Source organism: Canis lupus, chromosome 19, assembly GCF_003254725.2.
Source record: "Canis lupus dingo isolate Sandy chromosome 19, ASM325472v2, whole genome shotgun sequence".
In the NCBI taxonomy this organism is placed as follows: Eukaryota; Metazoa; Chordata; class Mammalia; order Carnivora; family Canidae; genus Canis; species Canis lupus.
Genome location: NC_064261.1, coordinates 43,490,050 through 43,506,986, shown reverse-complemented (window position 1 = coordinate 43,506,986; position 16,937 = coordinate 43,490,050). Strand labels below are relative to the sequence as shown.

General features: G+C 31.1%; 1 protein-coding gene across 1 annotated transcript in view; it reads left to right on the top strand.

Annotated features, from left to right (window-relative positions):
- Nucleotides 1-16,600, top strand: part of LRP1B (LDL receptor related protein 1B) — a 1,837,374-nt gene extending 1,820,774 nt beyond the window's left edge. Inside the window, exons 88-91 of the mRNA XM_049097407.1 lie at nucleotides 4,701-4,791; nucleotides 5,741-5,885; nucleotides 8,718-8,816; nucleotides 10,275-16,600. Coding sequence (XP_048953364.1) covers nucleotides 4,701-4,791; nucleotides 5,741-5,885; nucleotides 8,718-8,816; nucleotides 10,275-10,415 — 476 coding nt within the window. The 3' untranslated portion in view covers nucleotides 10,416-16,600. The remainder of the gene's footprint in view (nucleotides 1-4,700; nucleotides 4,792-5,740; nucleotides 5,886-8,717; nucleotides 8,817-10,274) is intronic.
- Nucleotides 16,601-16,937: the final 337 nt, after the last annotated feature.

The following is a 16,937-nucleotide window of genomic DNA, read 5'->3' as shown; positions in this document are numbered from 1 at the left end:
GCTTACAGAAACTTGCCTCAATAACTTTGAAAGAAGGGGGGAAAAACTAGTTAAACTGATCCTACGTAAGATAAAGCCCAGTAATTTTGAATGGTTGTCAAATGTTCCCCAAACTTGGGGGAAAATCATCTGCCCGATAAGATAGATAGACACTTTAGCAGTGTGTTTTCAGGTCTGCATTTCCACTAACAGTGAAGCATTCCATAATCACTGGACCCTGGAATAATAAAGAATACACTGCTTCTGTTGGCCTGACTGCTGTAGGCCTGCACGGAGATTTACCTTTCTAATTGATGCACAGCTTCTTAATCATCTCTGAGTACTCATACTGATGTTTTCTGGCCTTTGTTGTTTTAAGTATCTAAAAAAATCAGCCTGTGGAATTAAGTGGATCTATTATCCTAGCATGTTCTGCTGAGGTTCCACTTAAAAGAAGCTAGTCTGACTCTTCTGAAGTTATTTTGAAGAGTTTTAAATTAAATATGATAAAATATTCCTTGGGCACTTCTATTTAAATTTTACCTCAAGTTTTAAGGGAGTGGATGCTCAATTTTTGAATTATGCTATTCGTATTTGCTAAAATAAAAGAGGATAAAAATATACTCAGCATTTGTGAGGCAGTAATATTGAATGCTCTGTTTTAGTGCAGTGACAACAGAGATGTGGTATCTGTTACGGAGTTGTGTTTCCTCTTTTCTTATTTTGCCCTTATCTCTTTTATACCATCTTGTTTTAAAATAGAAAAAATAACTAATTATGTGCACCAAGGAACCAGCAATTTGCAGATATAGAGAGATAACTGAAACATGCAACAAAATAATGCTTTGTCCTAATTCTTCCAAATCAAATATTTATTAAACCTCAACAAAGTGTCAAGTACTGAATGAGATCCCAGAGACGAGTGAGTGAGACAGACAGTGCCTCTTCAATGAAGCTGAGGTTCTAGGAGGGTAAACAGAAATAAAACAAGCAAGGAAACGAATGAGTAAACATGGGGATTTATGAAATAATTGTAAGTTTTGATTGGTTTTGTTAAGGAAGCAAAAATAAAAGCAAAAAATAGAGAACGGCAGAGGAGATCTGAGGTCAGGAGTGATTTCTCTGAAGTGATGATATAGAAGCTGAGATTTGAAGGATTAGAAAGAGAAGAAGCTGAGGGTATTTCAAACACAAGGGACAGACAGTAGGTATGGAAACCCTGGAACAAGAAAGAGAGATGCTCAAGGGACTGTGCTGGGATCAAGGGGATGAGAGAGAGAGTGATACAAAGTGAAGATATTTTCTTTATGATTTTTGTTTATCACAATGCTCAAAAGAAAACATCCTAATCACAAAAACATATCTACATATTCACATTTACACATGTATGTGAACATGAATTTAAGAGCAGAATATATAGCAACATGTCAAAAGAGATTAATTGTAATGGCATATTTAATGCTTATATTTTTCCACTATAAATTCAACCAATAAACAAAGGTTGAGATTGTCTCACTCTGACTTCCATGATACTGAATTATTCTGGTTCTCTTCTTACCCTTTGAAGCAACTCTCTTCTTTGTGAGATACATTTTCCCTGTCTCTTCTTGAACAACTCATTCGTCACTTACTCTTCATGTTGGTCCATAATTCTTGACCCCACTTACCAAATTTATATCAATTACCCCTAAATTTCTATTATCAATCCTGGTTTGTCTCCTGAGTTTGAGACATAGGTCCCACTGCACAATTTCTATATCCATGCCCATGGCAACGTCTATATCATTCAGTATTCCGTGGAAATCTTAAGTTCAACATATCCCCAAATGATCTCACCTTCTTCCCCCACTCAAGCACAGTGCTATGGCAATAATATGTTTTTAATTATTTAATAAACATGTATGTCACACTTTCTATATAATAGACCATCCTATTTACATTACTATGAGGTGGTATTAATGATGACATTCATTTTATGGATGAGTGAACTGAGACAAAGATAACTAATTTGCCCAAGTAGAGTTGTTAGTAAGCTGAGATTTGGACAAAGATGGTCTGGCTCCACCGTTTATTATCTCAACTGCTGTGCTATCCTGCCTCTCCCAGAGAAAAGGTCTCTTCAACCTAACAATCTGTATAAAGAAAGATTTGTGTTTTATGTGACAAGGTTATCGAGATGTCGAGATACCCTGTCCATCTTTAATAAGTACCAAATGTGCTTTTTAAAAAATCAGCTTAGAACAATCCACCAATAAGTTACAGCTAAAAAAAATAATGACCTGCAGTAAACTTTGATTGATACATGTTACAATATATTTGCTGCTATATATTCTACTTATTTTTTAAAAAATCTTCTAATTCTAAAGATATATGTTGTTGCCAATTATTTTCCTTGATATAAAAATTTTATAAAACCCAATTTTAAAAACTTGCCCAACTGCCACCCTGCATTATTTACTGGCTACACTAAGCATTATTACAGTTTTTATATATATATATATATATATATATATAAACATATTAGAATTCTAAGTTCTAAAAGGGCTATAGTGTAAGGAGTTGGAACTGTCATCACAAATGGGACAAAGAAAAAGAAAGAGATAGGTAAATTTTTAGTATGTATATATATAACAGCATTTCTACCTTAAATCGGAATAGAGGAAACTACATAGAATAAGTAAAACATATTTTTAAATAATGTACAATTGGCAGTGAAGGGAAAGTAACTTTGTATACCCTAAGACCAGAATTCGTAAGTATTTTATATCTACCAATTTACCACAAATTATAAGGGAAAAAATATAAATAATAAAGTAAGAATATTTATAAAGTCATGATCAGTCAGTTGAAGTCATAGTTTATGAAGATACCAAGCTGTTCATTGGTATTTAAAAATTTGTGAATAAATGTTAATTACTATCCAAGGTGCCAGATTCTCTGCTTTCATTAACTACTAATAAATTACACATTCATATAAAGTTCACTTTCCCAAAACCTAGAAGGTAATATAATATCAAACACATGAAGTTGTTGTATAGTCTTGGTAAGAACATGAAATAATAAAATTAGTTTTAGGGACCCCTGGATGGCTCAGCAGTTGAACGTTGCATTTGGCTCAGGTCATGATCCTGGGGTTCTGAGATCGAGTCCCAAATCGGGCTCCCTGCATGGAGCCTGCTTCTCCTACTGCCTATGTCTCTGCCTCTCTCTCTCTCTCTCTCTCTCATGAATAAATAAATAAAATTCTTAAAAATAAATAAAATAAAATGAGTTTTACATTTTAGGAACTGACTAAATAAAGCAAGTCTTTTTTTTTTATTGCATGGAAGGGTTAGTTATTTTACTTTTGTAAAGAAAGGAAGATTATCTTATATGTGAGATTTCCTTAATAAAGACTTTTTGGCATTTTGGTAAGCAATCTCCAGTATGGACTATGTCATACTGATATCTTCTGTCTAGAGCTATCAAAACTGATCTATGTTACTGTTTTATAGACCTTATGCAGCTGTTTATTGTGCTAAATATTAACAATTTTTCTACCATATTATTTTTACATGTATGTGTATTTGTAGAGGAAAATTCATATATTTCATAATTCCTAACATTTCATTCTTGAGGCATTCCAGATCCCCACAAAAAATTTCAATTCCTTTTGGGACTCATTTGTTTTAATTTTAAGCGGACTCAAATGAATCAACCAGATGCTTATTCTAAATAGACAAAGCTTTTGTCTCACAGGCTCTAGATATTTGTCTGTTGGAAAAATTAACATTACACTGTTGATCAAGCTACTTAATACTCTGCTGTTATTAAGAAACCCTCACATTCAGTTTTCTTCCTGCATAAATGACACAACGGTAGGTGTTTTCCCGTGGATCACGTTAGCAGCAAAGGGGCATTGTCTCCTTCCTCTGGGAAGACAGAGATAGTTGCTCTTATTACCAAGGCAGAAGCAGAGGTTCTCCTCCATTTTTTTTCTCCCCTATGCTCAGATGCATTAAAACTAGACCCAGTTTCTCTGACCACTCTTGGAGATCTATTTCTCAGATCATTTATTCCATTTGGAAGATAGGTGATTATAGCCTAAGATCATTTTTATAAATACATGAAAAATGTGAAAATGGACATTTACAACATAAGGCCAAATCCTCAGATTTATTTTGCTGACATTATTCTTTAACTGGAACTTAAGAAAGAGAATCCCCCTTGCCTCCCTACACCCCGTTTTAATAGCCCTGTATTATAGATCTCCCTGTCTCTGTTTTATTGGTGAGAAGCAGAAGCCCTCAGTTTTAAATAACCTATCCAAGGACTCACTCTAAGGAAGATGTGAAACTGATATTAGGCCTATGTCTATCAGAATCCAACACTGATGTCCTTCTAATTGGCGAGGCTGCAATCTGACTTGCCGCGTGTACTCCTTGAAAGTAAATGTGTGTAGTGAGAATCACACTCAGACTGACAAATCAGTATTTCTAACCTCAAGAGATTTAACTGCAACATATTAATGAAAGATATCTAAAGAAACATTTCCAGCAGATCAAGTATTTAATAGGAGAGTGATTTTTCAGTAACATGGATTTGAACTAAGAATATAGATGTTTGGCCTGAGCTTTGTTTTCATGATATCAATGGTCAAATCATTTGATATAATATTCAGTTATATCAGATTTTAATTCATTTTATTTATGTGTTCACCTTTTCATTTATTTATTTTTCAGGAAGCATTGCCATCATTGTGCCTCTAGTCCTCCTGGTGACTTTGATAACCACCTTAGTAATTGGTTTAGTGCTTTGTAAAAGAAAAAGAAGGTAAGATTCCATGGTTTAGACAGTCAGTAAATAAATTACACATATAGTTACAGATATGTAGTTATGTTTCCCCTTTAATTTTAAAAATTCTTAACAACATGATTTAGTTATTCCAAGTGCAAAATCTTGTTTTCAAACCATTTTATCCTTCTGTTTCATTTTAAAGTGAGTATAATTTAGACAGTTTTCCCTTGTTATGTTAATAGAATGGCTCTATTTATATATTCTAACAAAACTAACAAGAGGACATGTTAATTAAAATTTCAGTTGAATTTTACATCTGTGGTAATTTTTCCATGAAACAGCAAGAATGTCTGAAGTGCATCCTATTATCTTAATGTGTAAGATTAGTGATATCAATACAATGATGCTGAATATGTCTTTTATATCACATGTGTGCATTTCATTCACAAATTCTGCATTGGTATAGTTTATAAATTCCTCAAGGTGTAATTTTTCAATTTATGTGAATATGCAGTTATAAAGATCTGGAAGGTATATGTAGTCTATAAGGTTATTATCTAGAACCAAGTGTTTGTGAGAGTTTTGTTTTTTTTTTAAACGGATGACTTGGGGATTGAAATTTTATTTCAAAGATTCTTTATCACTACTTTTAGTCATGATTTTCAGAAATAATAGGTCAAAGTGAATTTAAAAAATAATGAATTAGTGCATATTCAGTTTCAATTAATGTATTAATTATTTAATAGGAATATGTTCCAAGTGCATTTTTTGCAGTTAAATCTAAATAATTTGAGGAAATAACTTACCACATTAAGACCCTTTTTGTTCTTCTATGGCTTGAGAAATATCGTTTATTTTTAATGCACTTTATTTATGAACTCTCTATGAGTTATATTGTCAGTAAATGTACAAATATAATAGCTTTATGTATCATGATTTTCATATTGAGACAGTTTACACTTACATTAATGTTCATATATTCTAGGACAAAAACTATTAGAAGACAGCCTATTATCAATGGAGGAATCAATGTAGAAATTGGCAATCCATCTTATAACATGTATGAGGTGGATCATGATCACAACGATGGAGGTCTTTTAGATCCTGGTTTTATGGTAGATGCAACAAAGGTAATATGTTTTAAGATGATGAAGAGTAAGCATTTACATCCCTGAGTCATTTATCTGTAAGACAGTCCTGAATTTTAATATTTCCTTTATCTCATGTTATATTAAATAACTTAAGGATGCATTGAATATTATAGTCTCTTTTAAAGAAAAAATAAAATTATGGACCTGAAGCATGAAGTTAAGATAACATGTTTTAGAATATATGTATTTATTCATTCATTTAGTTTATAAATGTGTGTAGTTTATTTAAAATGTCTTACTCAAATGTATTTACATGATAAAATATCTAAATATACAGCCTAGTATAAAAATACTGTCTGATTTATTTTTTAATAATATAAAGAGTGCAGTACTTCATTGCCAAAGTAAGTATTTTATTTCCAGTAGTGTTTCACTGATTCAACTAAGCTGTGCCCTGGATTTGTTTGTAATCAAATTACTTTTGGAAAATATTTTTTTCTGCCATGATAGCCTTCTTATTGATTTGAGTCATGTCATTGATACACAAAGCCGAAAAATCTGACTTTTTTTTGGTAAATTTTCTGTTCTTATTATATGCTCAGATGAGCAGCTTTAAGGAGAAATAGATAAATAATACAATTATCCATATAAAGTAAACTTGCAAAGATCCACTACACTGTATTATCTTCATATTTTACATGATAATTATGGAATATTTTATTGTGAATTAAGAACATTTGTTTCCTATTATGGAATTGATTTTTCTTAGCGTATTCATTCATTCATTAAATAGTTAATTTATTTTCTGATATATTAAAGGTCTTTTGCCCTAAATCCACATTTACATTGTAAATAATCACAGTGACTGATCTATCTCCAAATGGGTTCAACTTATAGCAACAGCTGCTCCCAAAGATGTTGAATTGAATAGGGCCCCATACATTCAGGCTAGTTCTGAATCCATAGTGAGACTGAAATTGATGGTCAAATATTTATTTCTCCAAAAAGGAATCAATTGTTGCTGCATGTATAAATCTTTACACTATAAAAGGATATTGTAGTGATTTTTTTCCTAATTAGAAGTAAATTTGTATTTACTATTAATAATTAATTAACTCCTATATTTGAAATTGTTCATGAAGTAAATGTGGAACCTTAAGTCTTGCTGTTTTCCACTTGAAAATGAAAGACTATACATATGGTACACATTGTTATTTGACAATTTATCTACGAAGAAGAAAGACATATTAAATAATAGACTTTTCTTATTCTTTGAATTTTTCTTAGGAAAAAGTACAGTGTATATAAGTAGTATATGAACTGATGAGGACATACTTTATATACTTTTCAGGAGAGTTCTCATTTTTTCCCCATCATTTTTATTTCTAGTGATAGAATTAAGCCAATTTTAGATACTTAAAGAAAATAGCTTTTTAGTACTCCATTTAAAATTTTTTCTATTTACTCTAGGAAGATTAAACTATGCTTCAGTGCCCCCCAGATATACTTTTAATGTACTTTACACATGACATTCAATAGATATTTATTTACCAATTTACTGACTGATTGACCAAAATTACATTAATGTGACTTAGATGGCTGAGTCTAGCTAGCTCTGATTTTTGAAATGTAAATATGAATTGTTGCCTAAGAAGTAACTACAAAAAAACACAACTAGTCCTAATAGGTATTTAGGACTATTTGGAAAGCAGGGGCTACACTGAAGCAACCTTAATGATCAAATATTTTTCATAGAGTATCTGCTGAGTCATGATGGTTTGATATAGTCATGATGTGATCAAATAAGAACTGTATTACACATAAAAATGATTTTATAGAGCATTTTCATTATTTTCAAAATGGATAAATGTATACTTCAATCATACCTTTTAATCAAAATAATTAAAATAGTAAATACGGTTAATAAAAAAGATTTGACTATGGAGGTAATCACAGAATAGGTTGAAGATCACAAAAAAGAGAAATTAGTGTTTACTGGTTTTATCTCCAAATTCATCTCAAACCTTAGATTATTTTCAATATTTTTTCAAAGAGATCTTTGTGGGGGAAAATGAAGAGGCAGTATTGACCTATGTTTATATTTAAAATCTTTTTCTGAGACCCTTGCCCTTATCTCAAACTTTGTGACTATTCATTGTTAAGAATTGATAGCTTTTTTTTTCAATTCGCCTTTAATTTACTTCAAATTCGAACATGATTTTTTTATGCTTTTCAACTTTTTATCTATTTTTCCCCCTTTTGGATCGCTATCCCAAATATGAGTGTACCCGACTGACTAATTCTGCTCTTAGACCCAAGAAAATCTAAAGTCAATGTTCTTGCACGGAGATTTAGTAAACCATTTTAATTAGTAATTCATCTGGAGAGTCAGATTTCAAAAATACAGAATTTTTTTAAATGCCAGATTTTTATTTGTTTAAAATACAGAATGGTGATGAATCTTTAATTGGAAGCAGCCAGATATTTGAGTGTTCAGAATATGCTACTGTCAGAACTTTTCAAAGTGACAAACCTTATAAGTGGGGGAGGCTTGTGTATTTTTCACAGAGCGGTTAGCAAAGATATGATTTCTTTGGGAAAGATGAAGTTAAATAAATAGAAATGTATGGAGATTACTTGAGGCATGGCATGTCTATCAGGAAGATGTACATATTAAAACTGTCTACTTTTGAAGCACAGATCCAATATTAACAGTTTTTTTCTTAGTCTATTAAAGTTACTATGAATACAATGTGCCCTAGGGCTAATGAGCATCTTTATGCTGTTCTTATGACTTACTATGAGTTTATGTCAATGAAAATCGTTCCATGATATTAGATCGGAAACTAAAAACTCTCTGTTTACATACAGGCCAGGTATATAGGGGGAGGGTCCAGTGCTTTCAAGCTTCCACACACAGCGCCGCCCATCTACCTAAACTCTGATTTGAAAGGACCACTAACTGCTGGGGTGAGAGAAGAAAATTCATTATTCCATATCCATTCCATCACAGAAACCCTCGCAATGAAAGATGATGGCTAGACTTAGATAGGGCCTGTCTTTAATTGAGTTTTTAATTAACAAGAGATTTCAAAACAGCATTAAAATCAGAGGCTTATGTTAGACGTCCTGCTTATGCAAGACTACATATAAAACATGTTATCATTTTAGACAAGCTATTAAGTAGAAATATCTCTTCTGCTGATTTTGAAAATGTCATAGCACTTTAACAATAAAAAATGAATATTTGCTATTTTTGGAATTCTCTAGCTAGAAATTTAAACTGATTAATTTAAGCTTAAATTCATGTTTGGTTTGATTCACTTCCAATTAATGTTGTGTTTAGTATATGTAAGTTTTATGTTCACTTAAATAAAAATATACTACAAAATATGGCATTATATTGAGAAATTAGAAGTGGTCTAATAAAAGCCACTCTTATTTATTTTATTTTTTTAATTATGTGACTAGTTTCTAGAGGAAAGTACTCTGTCTTAGGTTACATAGTTCATGGAAGATAGAAGAGGGCTAAAAATAAGGGTATAAAGATTCGCAGGAATGAGTATGTTCTCCCCTAAACATCTCTCCCATCAGCTGTTTTCATTCTCATTTTTTATCATGTTTGTCTCATTTGCATGGCTCAAAGATGATATGTTTCTTTGTTGGAACTAAGATTTAGTGTTCTGCTGATGAGAAGACAAAACAAAATTAAACAAAAATTAGGCAGTAATTTCTTGTGTTAAGTTGCAGTTAATAAAAAACAATGAACGCTGCATGTTTTCCAACTGAAATAGATCACTTTTACATGTATCAGTTCTACTTTAAAGTGCTCTAAGTATGAAAATTAAGATGACTGTGAACATCACAATTCCTTGGAAGAGTCCAAAAGTATTTCCAATGATAATTATGTATGAGTTGTTTGAAGCAAAAATATTGTCTATTTTAAAGTCTATCCCACCAATATATTTTACTATTATTTTCTTTGTTTTCCTGATTTTAACTTCATATTGAAAAAATTCTAAGCCTCAAGCAATTTAGATAATTTTCTGTAAACACATCTTTCCTGCCACTGCAACAGCAATAAGGGACAAATGTACGGACTGAAAATAAGATGATTTAGTTTAATGTTTTATGCTTTTAAATAAAGTCTCAGTGAATATTGTCTTCACTAAGATATCCTCAGGCTTTTACTATTATGTCAAAGTTCCACTTAGATTCACAAGTTACCTGAAAAACGTACAATTATGTTTTTATCTAATACCTCACAAAAGTCAACTGAAGTCTGTAAACAATTTAAATTACATTTATAAACTATTTAGAAAATTAAATGTATTGCATATAAATGTTGTTAACATTAAAAAGACATCCTAGAAAATAACTAATGTGATCAAAACTGATGAGAAAAATTTATTTCTTTTCCTCCTTCAGCCAACAAATTACTCCAATCCAGTGTATGCAAAACTGTATATGGATGGGCAAAACTGTCGAAACTCCTTAGGAAGTGTTGATGAAAGGAAAGAACTGCTTCCAAAGAAAATAGAAATTGGGATAAGAGAGACAGTGGCATAATCAGCGATACCTTTTATATGCTGTATAAATGTATAAAATATAAGGATTACTTTTGTATGTTCCAACAGTATTATACTTGTTTTGGCATCAGCATTACCTCTTTCTTTATCTTACTCCTGGTTAATTGTTTTCTGAGTTTTCTGGGTTTTATTTTTTGCTGATGACTATTGATTGACCATTTGTATGGTATTTTTATGAAAAAGAACTGCACTACAATACAATTTACAACAATGCTGCTGATATGACTCACCTTTGAATTTGTTAAAATTACAAACAACATATTCCTTTGTAGTGTGAATATGAGCAATCTATTTTATATGAACTTTTTTGGTTCTACTTAATCAACAAAAAGAATCTCTGCACTTTTTCATTATATGGTCTGAAAGCTGTAATACAATGTCATTTTATTTTTCCATTTAAATTGATGGAAGAATGATTGAATGGTCAACTCTCTTCCTTGTGTCCATTAAGATTGATTCAGACTGCTGAAAATACCTAGCCCTCACAAATCCAGCGTCACCTGCTTTGAAATTAGCCTTAGATTGCCAAGTGATAGATAAAAATTTTGAGGAAAAAACTTTTAAAAATATATACAATTGATAATTTGCATGAACACCTACGACTACATTTGCCAAAATTTAGTGGACTCTCTGTGATATACTAAACATATACACCCTGTAAACAATAGTTATATTTAGGTGATAGAACATAGCAAAATTATAACCAGAAGTGGAAAGACTACATTTGCTATGGATAAGACCTTTCGTTCTCCCTTGGTCCTGAGGTGAATAGCCAGCCTGGAGCACAACAGGGCATTGGGTCTTCATGCCTTAGGAAGTTCTTCCCAGTCATGTGCATTTTGTGGAAGATTAACCCAACCCCTTACCACACAGGACACTGAACAATAATATATAAGCACACAAATTGATGACAATTTCAATGATGCGAATGTGTTCTCTTTGCTCGGTCACAAGAGGCAAAATAACCACTATCGTATAGAGTAATTAGTAAATATTTTCAATACACAGTATGACTAATCCGTTATTGCCCTATTCAAAACATATTCTTAAAGAACTTTCCAGGTTATCGGAAAACAATTACCTGCCCATAATCAAAGGTGGAGAGTGTAAATGCTGACCAGTTACTCTGGTACTCTGGTTTCTTCCAGTTATGCAAAACACATGGACGCCCCCCCATTCACTTTTTTGTTTTCAAATTTTGATTGAAACAAGTACGATTTATTTAAGTTGTATAAAAAAGGATAGCATTTTTATACAGATATCTTTAAAGGCACAAAAGATTTATTCATAAGGTATGGAGGGCTTTTTGTTCCTCTGATAGACATGACTGACTTTTAGCTGTCATAATGTATTAACCTAACAGATGAAATATGTTTGTGGTTGCTCTTTATCCCTTTGTACAAGCATTAAAAAAAAAAACTGCTGTTTTATAAAGAGACTTTTTGTTGTACTATGTGCATGCATACTACCTATTTCTAAACTTTGCCATATTGAGGCCTTTATAAACTATTGATTTATGTAATACTAGTGCAATTTTGCTTGAACAATGTTATGCATATCATAAACTTTTTCAGGTTCTTGTTTAAGTACATTTTTTAAATTGAACAGTATTTTTCATTTTGGTTATAATAGTCATTTTGCCTATGTTTCTACAATGAAGTGTTAAATACTTTATAAAAAATTGTTGACTGACTTATTTAAATGAAATTCTACATATTTAAGTGCTTGTGTTGGGTAGTTTTTAAAAGTAAGAAAATCCCTTTCTTTATTGGGTGTAATATCCCTAGAAAACTATTTTACTCGACATGAGACATAATTTTTGTTAAATCCTTAGAGCATACCTTCTGAGTTGGATAGATTTCATTGCATCATTTTTAAAAGCACAATAGAGAAAGCATTTTCTCTTTTCTTGAAGCAGAAACATTTTTCTGGCTTTATATTTTTCCCCCATCTTACATTGCTTATTACAGATTCTTATATTGTGATAGAGAAGTAGGCTATATACACAGTAGCATGGTGATTGTGTTGAAATAAGCCAAAGCTCTTCCTGCCTTTCCCATTCTTAAAAAGTGTACTTTATTGGAAAACTCAGATTCCTTTAGATGCTATTTAGGCATTATTATGTACCTGGAATGGTTATTGGTATACTGACCTGCAGTATCAGCCTGGAGAAGCAAATGTAGCAGGGTCTGACTTACTGGAAGTATCATTGAGTTATATTATCCAAAGGGGCCTTTTTATATAAGAGCTTTATATATGTAACTGAAATTATTATTTGAAAAAAAAAAAACAGAACCAACAGATTGAAATGATCTTGATACAATTAACAGTGGTATAAATATCTAGCAAGTCATATATGATATACAGCCAATCAACTAACACCCACAGTCTGGCAAAAAGACCTGTTTTCTCACTAGGGCATTGATGAAAGCCATAGTTGAGTTTACATTATCACAATCCTTATGTCCATGTTATGTCTCACCATCCCATGCCGGTTCATTCAAGTCCACATCAGAGTTCTTAGCTTTCCTTTTTGCAATAATTTTGCCTTTAGTCTTTACTGGACAAAGATATTTTTTCAACTACTTAAATTTACTCTATTTATTTAGATCCAGCTCTTTCTATTTCAATTATTTTATCCAAAAAAATCATATGAATGCTACCAATTCAGATGTGTAATTCTCCACCACAGCAATCATCCTTTATAAATGCCATCACCAAAATACTTCCTAAAACATTCCTTCAAGATTTGATGGAACACAATTTCTAAAAATGAATGCTTCACGATAAATTCTTCTTCCCACCCAAATCCAAAGTAGAGGTTTTCAACCTCTAGACATATTGGGCCAGTTAATTCTTTGTTGTCCTTTACAAGGTAAGATATTTAGCAGGATCTCTGCCTTCTATCATTAGATGTTACTAGCACCACCCAAAGTTGCAATAACCGGAATGTCTACAGACTTTGCCAAATTTCTTGTGGGGAACAAAACTGCACTTATTAAGAACAGATGACATAGGACTATGTTCTGCCTTCCACTATTAAAAAACTCTCAACTGAAACAGCTAAATCAAAAAAAGAAAAAAGAAAGAGAAAGAAAGAAAGGCCTCTCAGCATCAAAATCATGGCGTGCCCAAGGTTTTTTTTTTTTTTTTTTAGTTTTTAATACCAATGATGCATGAGTTATAGAAATTTGTTATTAGTAAAGTGCCTATACACTAAAAATAACAAAAAAACAAAAACAAAAAAACAACATAAACAAAACATTACTAAGAGAAAAGTTTCATTTAGAAACTTTTACAGTTTTGTGTAAATTGGGCCATTGGATTCTTGAGGTTGAGATTTAAGCTTGTACTTTCCTTGTATGAATGTTACTTTCCATTTTTATGATGACTCAGATATGAAGAAGTTCAATATTCAATGTATGTTATAGCTACTATAAATGAACTAATATGCAAAATACCCACAATTTCCAAACCCTAACTGGAAATATTGGTATATGTGATGAAAGGAATAGAAAAAAAATACACTGCTTACTTTCCGTTATTTTCTCGAGTGTCCATTAGCTTCAAACAGATACTTTGAATGTAAAAATCAGATTCCTCTCTAAGAATACTTCTACTATTTAGAGTCAACTCTTTCATGTAGTTTTACTTAAAAAAATTAAAATATAAGAGACTAGGAATCCCACAGAGTTGAGCAAAATATAACTCACCACTATTTGAAAGCTGTTTTCTTTACCTAATGCCCCATTCCAGTTTCCAGCAGTTTAATAAAACTTTTTCAAAATTAGATGATATAATTTAATGTAAATTAGAGTCATCTAAATAGAAATTCTTGAATTGTAACTTGTAAGAAAAGGAGAGGCTCAAGAACTTCTTTGTGAAGATGACTACCAGATAATATGGCAAAAAAAAACTTTTTTTCCACGTATTTTGGAAATGTGAAAAAACAACAAAAAGTGCCATAAAATGGTTCATTTTTTTCAATTCTGCTACCAATTCCATTGCTAACATATTCAGAAAGTTAACAAATCAAGAAAAAGATAGATAATCAACAATATACAGAAGCAGTTTTATTCAGAACAGCATTTAGGTTTTGATGGAATAATATCCAGAGGTCCAGGAACATGTACTTCATAATGTGCTATGCATGTATCTCTTCTAAAAAAAGAAAAAGAAAAAGAAATGAAAAGAGTTGTCTGGTTTAACTTTTTTCTAGTAGATATTATATCTAAGTGGCTGTAATTTATTCTGAAAAATAGTTTCTAGTGAATCCAATCATTTTTTTATCCAAAGTGATCAAAAATCAAAAGAAAAATTGATACTAAAGATGGCCTATTTGATAAATTATATGCTTAGAATGTGTTCATTCTCTCTGATGGATAGTCTGCCGCTTTAGCTGGGATTTGTAAGATAACGGTGAACTTAATGCAGTACCGATGCTTTACTCATTTGTTCACTACAAGATAATTTTTCAGCTGTAGTTTCCTCTGCAGTTTTAATACATAAAATATGAGCCTTCTGATGCAATTGATTTCTAGCTATTTATGCCATAGTGGCTCGGGGAACCAATAATAAAATGTTGTAACTTTTCAAAAGATAATGTCCATTGTGAAAACCATACACATCTTACCCAAGTCAGTAATTTAAGTGAGAAAATATTTTTTCACACAGAGAACAAACTGAAATATAATTGAGAAAAAAATTAGGATTTTGAAATAGAAGGCTGTTTAAAGAGATACTTAAAAAAACAATACACAGAGTTGAAGTTTAGAGTAACTTGACTAATGAGGTACAACATTTCTCAATGGATAATGTCAAAAGTTAGGTAGGAAATAACTGGACAGTGAGATTGCATATGGGAGTAACCTCTATCCCTACAGTCGCTAGCATCAATGGTATGTTTGTGGAAATCTATATAAATACACAACAACACACAGCTTGCATATTTTCACACACTGGCTTTGATGTCCCATTGATTGTGAAGATAGCATTTCTCTCCTATTTTATATAAAATTCAATTATGTTTAGCTTCTCTGATTTATAATTTCAGAAATCACTACCCTTATCCTGAGTGATAACTAATCCTTAGATTCTTCTTCCTTAATATAAAATCATCATATTTCTCTCCATTTGCTTCTTGTTTTTTTTTTCTATCCAAACTGACCGTACAGGAAGCCAATATTCCTCTTAGATTATTTTGTTCTAACCTGTATTTCTTAGTTATTGTAAAGAAAAAATAGTTATTTTAGAAAATTTAGTAAATAAATATAAAGAAAAAATAAAAATTACCAATAAGTTAAAACAGTAAGAAATAACCAGTTACCATTTTAGAGAATTTTCATTTGTTGTAGATTCATGTATAAATTTAAATTTTCTACCCTGCTTTTAAAATATAACATTATAACATTAAAGTATTTGGGTGTATGTCTTTCCTGGGCTTTTATTTACTTATTTTTATTCAGTTTCTGTTCATCCTATTCAGACTTCTATTGCATGGTTTTATTTTTGTCTTTTGATTTGAAAGCTATTTATTTTATTATTTGTTTTCCTGTTAAATATTTTAACTTTATAAAAATGTACTAAAAATTAAATCCAAAATTTAAAAATGTCTCTTTTTTTCCCCTCTAACATGAGACATTTAATATTCTTGGATTCCCTTCGTGTCATTTGCCCTCATAGTCTGATACAATTTGTGATTTTATTTTAACAAACTAAATGACGTATTTTTATATTTTTTTTGTTTTCTCTTTATTAACTGGAATATTTTCAACTATTTTTACATTTAACATTTCTCTTTTAAAACAAAATTTCTTTTAGTATATGATTTTTCATTCTTAATTTCTTTTTTTGATGTAAATCTTATTTTATTGGTATATTTTATCAAGTATACTTATAAAAAGCCTTTATCTGTGGTATATTTTGCTGAGCTATTGTATTTATACAAACATCTCTCTAAGGTCTTCAAAAACAAATGTCAACTCAATTCATGTATGGAGATTTTCCATTTCCTGCAAAATTAGGTTGCACTTGCCTCACACTGCCTTCTGTTATTCAATGTTGTTAAGGATAAGTCTGAGACCAAACAGATTTTCTTTTCTTGTAACATTTCTTCCCAGACTTAAAAACACAAAACTAATTGTAATAAAAATATTTTGTCACATATGCACATGTTTTTATTAATTTTGTCTACTTACAGGAACCTGCTTTTAGCTGAGATTTGTTTTCTTCAAGATATCTTTATTACTTTTGTCCAAATTGATTTCTTTAATATACAGAAGTTTTTAGATTATAAGTCTTTTTTTTCTCACACATGTATCATTTTAATAATTTTTCTTTTTTTCCCTCTTATTCTAGAAGAGATTTTCAAGTTTCTTACCTGTAATTTTAGTTTACTTTTGTCCAGTAGACTCAACTAATGTTTCATGTGTGCATATATGCATGTGCCTCAGGAACTAGTCCTTCATTATTTTACTCACCTTCCTTCTTAATTTAGTTTTTT